At 33.6% G+C, this 7,707-nt stretch overlaps 1 protein-coding gene across 1 annotated transcript; it reads left to right on the top strand.

The window, feature by feature from the left end:
* Nucleotides 1–333: 333 nt before the first annotated feature.
* Nucleotides 334–3,684, top strand: LOC117908438 (lysine-specific histone demethylase 1 homolog 2). Its single transcript, XM_034822018.1, has 2 exons — nt 334–2,415; nt 2,519–3,684. The coding sequence occupies exons 1-2, from the start codon at nt 879–881 to the stop codon at nt 3,250–3,252; spliced, it is 2,271 nt and encodes a 756-aa protein (XP_034677909.1). The 5' UTR covers nt 334–878; the 3' UTR covers nt 3,253–3,684.
* The last annotated feature ends 4,023 nt before the right edge of the window (nt 3,685–7,707 follow it).

Here is a 7,707-nt window from a genome sequence, read left to right on the forward strand (position 1 = left end):
TATTTTAAAAGTTTAATTTTAAAAATCTAGTCATCAATTATGATTTTATATTTAAATTTAAATTATAGATGATGGCTATGATTAATTTGAACTTTAAATCCGTTAGAGACTATATTTTTGTTCATTTAAAAAAAATTCAAAATTATAGTTAATAATTATGATTTTGTCACGTTATTTTTAGGCCACGTGTATCTGAAATTTAATTTACTTAAAATTAATTAATCAAATAATTTTATTAATTTTGTTTTTTTTTTATAAAACAACTACTATTTTATCATATTAACGGGCTGACTCGACACGTGGGCCTGGATAACTGAGTTAACCCACTACCACTCTGTTCAAGATCGCGCCAGAAAAACAAAACCCTAACTCCCTGTCAACTGACCCAGGAAAACCCAAATCTCAGATTCAACTCAGATGCAGAACGGTACGTTCTCTTCCTCTTTTGGTTCTTCATGAGCCTATTGCATGATTTGCTGTTCTATTTTGGGCTCAAGTTTTTCATCAATTTGACCAGTCAATCCAAAGTTAGGGTTCAAATTCAATTCTTTATTTGAATTTTCTTGGGTTTAAGTCACTGATTTGAGTGAAGTAAAATAGGGTTTGGATGAAAATCTTGACTTGAACTGAATTTGGCTTTTTAGTTCGGGTTACTCTGTTATTGGTTTGGGTTTTGAGTGTCTTGGATTTTATGAAGACCATGTGCGTGGATGATTAATGGGTCTTGATGGAATTGGTAGAAAGAAAACTCCATGTTGTTGTTGTGCTGATGTAGTATGTAGGGGTAGTATTGAAGGGAAATGTGCTCTTGATGGTTTTGTGAGATCAATGCTTTAAATTTGAGTTGAAAAAAGGTGGGTGAAAGGACCTGAAACGAAATGATGGATTCTCTGGGTTCGGGTGGGCCTGGCCCAAAGCGTTCATTGAGGAAGAAGGCGGGTTTGAAGAGTTATGATGAGAATTTGATGGATGATCTTATAGATAAGCATTTGGGTGGTTCCATGAAAAAGAAGAATAGAACGACACAGGACATAGAGAAAGAGACAGAGACAGAAGCCATGATAGCACTATCTGTAGGGTTTCCTATAGATGCATTGCTTGAAGAGGAGATTCAAGCAGGAGTAGTGAGTGAATTGGATGGGAAAGAACAAAATGATTACATAGTTGTGCGGAATCATATACTTGCAAGATGGAGAGATAATGTGCATTCATGGCTTTCAAAAGGTCAGATTAAAGAAACTGTGAGTAGTGAGTATGCTCATTTGATATCTTCGGCTTATGACTTTCTTCTGTATAATGGGTATATTAATTTTGGTGTTTCACCATCCTGTATGTCCCAAATTCCTGAGGAGGCTACTGAGGGATCAGTGATAATTGTTGGTGCTGGGCTTGCTGGATTAGCAGCAGCAAGACAACTGTTGTCATTTGGTTTCAAGGTTGTGGTTTTAGAAGGTAGGAATCGACCAGGGGGAAGAGTTTATACACAGAAGATGGGCCAGAAGGGTAATTATGCTGCTGTGGATCTTGGTGGCAGTGTTATTACTGGCATCCATGCCAATCCATTAGGAGTTCTTGCTAGACAACTATCCATTCCCCTTCATAAGGTTAGAGATCGGTGTCCCTTGTACAAGCCAGATGGAGAAGTCATTGACAAAGAAATTGATTCAATGATTGAAATCATCTTTAATAAGTTGCTCGATAAAGTCACCCAGTTAAGACAGATAATGGGTGGATTTGCAAATGACATTTCGCTTGGTTCGGTTTTGGAGACATTAAGGCAGTTGTATGCTGTGGTTAGAAGCACAGAGGAAAGACAATTGTTTGATTGGCATCTTGCAAACTTGGAATATGCAAATGCTGGATGTCTTACAAACCTGTCAGCTGCCTACTGGGACCAGGATGATCCTTATGAAATGGGTGGCGACCACTGCTTTCTTGCTGGGGGTAACTGGAGATTGATCAAGGCATTGTGTGAAGGAGTTCCTATATTCTATGGAAAGACTGTTCATACTATTAAGTACGGAAATGATGGTGTTGAGGTGATTGCTGGGGACCAAGTGTTTCAGGCAGATATGGTCCTGTGTACTGTGCCTCTTGGGGTCCTAAAGAAAAGGGCCATAAGATTTGAGCCAGAATTACCCGTAAGAAAGCTTGCTGCAATTGATAGATTGGGTTTTGGGTTGCTGAATAAAGTTGCCATGGTTTTCCCTCGAGTTTTTTGGGGGGAAGACCTGGACACCTTTGGGCGCCTTAGCAATTGTAGCCATAAACGTGGAGAATTCTTTTTGTTTTACAGTTATCATACTGTTTCTGGAGGTCCAGTACTTGTTGCTCTGGTGGCTGGAGAGGCTGCACAAGCATTTGAATACACGGATCCTTCCACTTTGCTACATCGTGTTCTAAACATACTCCGAGGTAATACACAGCTTTGCAGGGGATAACAGAGTATCAATGCACTTTCTAGTTTTTCCACTGGGCCTAACATAGTGTTTCACATTTTTCTTGGCTATTTTTTCAGGGATATATACTCCAAAGGGCATCAATGTGCCTAATCCCATACAAACAATATGTACAAGGTGGGGCAGTGATCCCCTTTCCTATGGTTCATATTCTCATGTCAGGGTACGTTCCTCTGGCAGCGACTATGATATACTTGCAGAAAGTGTAGCAGGTCGGCTGTTCTTTGCAGGCGAGGCCACAAATAGGCAATACCCAGCCAGCATGCATGGTGCCTTTCTGAGTGGCTTAAGAGAAGCTTCATGCATTTTGGGAGCTACAAGGTCTCATCAAAGTAATTCCAGGAAATTAACGCAGAAAAATATTGGACCAAGCAATGATGTCTTGATAGATCTATTCAAAAGGCCCGATCTAGCATTTGGAAAGTTTAGCTTTATATTTAACCCATTGACAGTAGACCCAAAAGCAATGGGGATTATGAGAATTAGTGTTGGAAATTCCAGTAGTGAAAACAGTAGTGAAAAGGAAATAGAGAACAGTAGCCAGAATTCTCCAGACCTACCATTGCAGCTTTACACCATGTTATCTCGCGAACAGGCACATCAGCTTCAACTGATTGCTGGAGAGGATGAAAGTAGGTTGTCTTTCTTGCTTAAAGATCTTGGGCTGAAGCTAATGGGACCTAGTTCAATGGGAAGCATAGGCAACTCTTTGGCCGCCACCATTGCTAGTGCACGAAGAGGCAGGGGCAGGTACCGAGTTTCTTCTAAATATGATTTCAGTTCAATGCACTAACTTTCAGACAGGATTAATCTGGAGTTGTCTTATGTATGCATATCTTCATGAAAGGGATGCCGAAAGATGGGTATCCCTTTCACTGATTCAGACTACTTGTATATATATTCTAGCTAAGGAGGTTGGTCATTGGCTGGAGGATAAATCAATTTGTTGAAGCTTAGATGGGGTAGTTCATTTGTATTGTTTTCTTAACATTTCTAGATCCGAAGGTGGCTAGTTATGGGGGGTTTCATGTGGGTCAAAGTTTTGTAGTTGAGGAAGAAGCAAGAAAAGAGTATCTCAGTAGTTCTGCTTAATCTTGGAAATCTCATGTATTCCAGCCCTATGCCCATAGATTTTATTGTAGGAAATTTGTTGTATTTCTTGGGAACTTCTTGCTTTGTTGAAGTTCATGTGCATTTAAATTTCTAAGGTGGCATTTGGATACAATTTCTATTTTTTATTTTTTTAAATAGAAATTTTTATACTAAATAGAAGAATTTTATACAATTTTTTTTTTTTTTTTTTTTAAAAAAAGTGTTGTTAAGTACATAAGGTATCTATTTAAAATAAAAATAAAAATAGAAAATGTATCCATGTACTAAATGTTGTATTTAAAATTTTAGTTTTGGAATATTAATCTCAAGAGGGTCGTGATATGCGTATTCAATTTTTCATAATCTGATATGTTTCGAGTCTTTGTCTTGAACATGACACTTAATCAACAAAATGCCTTCATCTCTTCATGATTAGAAGGAAGAGGAGTTGACTGAAGATGTGCTATGTAACTTTTCCAATTTTCGAATAAGCATTCGGGTGGAAGTATTTGGTAACATGTCCATGTGGGAGACAGATATCTTTTAATCTTTTATTCAAACATAAGATTATAAGTTTCGCAATTCCTAGAAAAAGAGAGATTCAACCAAAAATAAAAAATGAAGAAAGTATAAAAAGAAAGAAAGAAAAACAGAGTATAATGATTGAGAGTTGGATATATTTGGTAATAGATATTAGAGAGAGATCCAGAAGAGATATTCAAACATAAATTTAAACAAAAAAAAAAAGACAAAGAATAATGATTGGGAAATACACTCGAAGATTTTCAAAGATAACGTTATTTATTTGATTACAATACTTGAAAGAGATGAGAGAGAAATCCATTAGGAGACATTCAAGAATAAGTTGATATATTTGGTAAAAGATCCCTAAGGGAGAGAGACAAAGTGTAATGATTGAAAAATATACTTACATTCCAACATAAGGTTATATTTTTGATAACATATACTTAAGAGAAGGGGAGAGAGAGAGAGAGAGGAAGGATTAATTGAAGAATTGGTATGCGAGACTTCAAATAAGCATATAAATAGCAGAAGGAAAAAACCGAGAAGCAAAAAAATGATGATTGAGAAATGTAATCAAAGATATTGAAACATAAAGTTATATGTGTGATGCTAGATCTCGGGTTTCAATTAAGCAATACACATAAAAGAAGGAAAAAAGAAAGGATGCAGAGTATGACTATTGAAAATGTATTTAGAAAAATTTTAACATAAGATTATGTATGTGGTAATAGATTCTAGAGAGAAAGAGAAAGCGAAGTATAATGATTGAGAATTGCACTTAGAGAAATTCAAACATAAGGTTAGACAATCAGTAAAGTATGAGGGAGAGAGAGATGATGATAAAAATAGAATATAATAATTAAGAAAAGAGGTTCAAACATTGGGTTAAATATTCGGTAATAGAAGAAAAAGGCAAAAAGTAGAGTATAATAGAGAGAACATTCTAAACATGTAAACTATTGTTGCTGGTTGGTAACAATTGTCTCAGAATTTGGGTTTTAATGCTATGGTTAACAGTTGCTGGTTGCATGAAAAACACCAAAGGATTCTCCTCAAGACTACCATCCAGAATTTCATGGTCTTGTTGAATGTAACAAGAAATGAGGCTTTTATTATGGCTGAAAATAATAATAATAATAAATAAATAAATAGAAGAATTCTCGTAATCACATCCTTTAACTTACAACAGCTGAAACCAGAAGATTCTTAAAAGTAAAATCACCTGAGAGGAAAGTTTTTTAGCATAGTGCTTGCATTTGTTAATATATAGTATGACTGCTATTAGTTTGAAATTTCAAAAAACGCCCCCCTCCCCCCTCCCCCCTCCCCCACACACACCAAAAAAAAAAAAAAAAAATCATTTAACATGATTGAAAGATTTCTAATTTTAAAGGTAAAATGAGTAAAAATCTAAAGATGAATTTTAAGGTTATTCACAAGAAGGTAAAGACTTTAAAAGATGATTTTGAATGTTATCAATTAATTATGTTTCTTGCTTTTTTTCTTGTGCCTTTTTCAAGTTAACCATCTTTTAGCATAACAATCTTCCCTATCCAATATATTGCAAAGCACTAGGCAAAACCCAAAAATATTATTGTTTCAAATATTTTATTCATAAATAAAATAATGAATATTTAAAAAGTAAAATCATAAAGAAATAAATAAAAATTGTGCTCTAATCTTTATGCTCAAAAGACCTCAACTTAAATATATGAGTCTATAAAAAATATAAATGGTCATTTATGATCATTTAATCATATTTTGATTTTTCATAAGTTCATATTCTATAGTAAAGAACACAAACACACTAGTATTTATGCTTCAAACTTTAAAAGGACATCAAAAAGTACCATAACATATAAAACATTAGACTAGAAAATTTTCAAATTTTAAAAATTTAGAAACAAAGTTTAGAGCACTACGATAGACCAAATCTTTAATTCTAACTCAATTTAAGAAAAACAACTCACAAATTTACATCAAACTTGAGCTAGAAAAATAATGCATCCAAAGGACATTTGAATTTCTTAAATAAGTCTATATTTAAAACTCATATGATGTAAGTTGTAGGATCGTAGACTAGGTCATCACAAGGCACAATAAATAGTGCAAAGTCTATATTAAATGTACAAAAATTGTGCATAGGCAACTATTCCAATAGGGAATTAATGCAAAGAACAAAACTCATAACTGTCATCAAGAGGCACATTGGTTTTTGCCCAACTCCCTTGTTTAGGGGCCTTGAAATTTTGTGATTTCAAGGCCTTAAACAATGGGATTTAGTCCAAATTAAAAACAGCTTGCACCATAGGATGGTTGTGAATTTTGGTTTTTGATGTGATTCCCTCCTAAAATGGATGTCCATGATCAAATTTTCTGATTTAACCTAGGTCTCTTGCACTATTCACTATGCTTTGCCATATCATGTAGGGCCCTATAATCTAAAGCCTTACAATAATCTACATTGATTATGCAAATCAAGACTAAAACTTCAACTTTCCAATTAAAAAAAACAAATATTCAACTATCTAAATTACAAACAATGCTTACTAATGAATAAACATGATGCTAGAACTTTACCTTGAGCCATTTTAGAAAATCAAAATGAATCCGAAAGCTTCCTGCACTAATTCTGAGTTGTGGAAGCCCTAGATGATTCTTAACCTTATGCTTTTTACTCCCTTTTAGTTCTTATGTTAGTGTTGGATTCTCACAAACCCTAATACATGAGTCAAGAAGAACCATCGTTCTTTTAAAGAAGACCTCAATTAATTTTTCAAATATTAAATGAATCCTATGGGATACGCAATCTCAATCTTTATTATTCATAATTATAAAGTGGAATTTATTACATTATCAAAAATGAAATTCAAATTTTATAAAAGAAAATTCATAAATGAAGGGTGATATCTACCTAGATTACATACAAATAAATTAATAAGCTAAAAGAACTACCCACAATAAAAGGCAATTTAAGAGTAAGTTTAATCCTCACCACTTGATTAATTGTTACCTTCATGTCAACGGTAAGGTGCACCATTTTATTATAAAATCATCAAACCTTTTTAATTGAAACCAATTAATTTTCTTGACTAAATGGTAAAAAGACGTTAGTCATCGTCAATGGTGTTTTGAAAATAGGAAAAAGTATCTCTTAATCAAATAAAAAACAAATAATTTGAATAGGGGTAAAAAAATTTCCCTTACGTGCACATGAGGAAAATAATAATAATTTGATTCACATGTACCAAGGATGAAAACTCAAATATTACATTTTTGAAGTCTTTATGCTCATTTTAGTGATTTTGGTTTGTTAATTGAGAATTTTTTTTAAATACCCGATTAATATTTATAAAAAAAAAATTAAAAATCTTTCTTAAAAGGAAGATTGATCTTCCTTAACTATTTTTTATCTCAATGTTGAAAGACTACCATGCCCATAATATTTAAATGGCTAATTTTTTTACATCTAGGCTAAGAATAGTCTTTCCATGCTAAGAAGACACTAACTAGTGAATTTTAATTTTTAGAGAGATGGTAGGTTGAGAAGGGTACTAGATTAGTTAAAAAAGTCTTAATACAAAAAATTTGTATCATGTCATTGAGATCGCAATAGTTTTGGAAGACTATT

The sequence above is a fragment of the Vitis riparia genome, chromosome 19 (genome assembly GCF_004353265.1).
Source record: "Vitis riparia cultivar Riparia Gloire de Montpellier isolate 1030 chromosome 19, EGFV_Vit.rip_1.0, whole genome shotgun sequence".
NCBI lineage: Eukaryota > Viridiplantae > Streptophyta > Magnoliopsida > Vitales > Vitaceae > Vitis > Vitis riparia.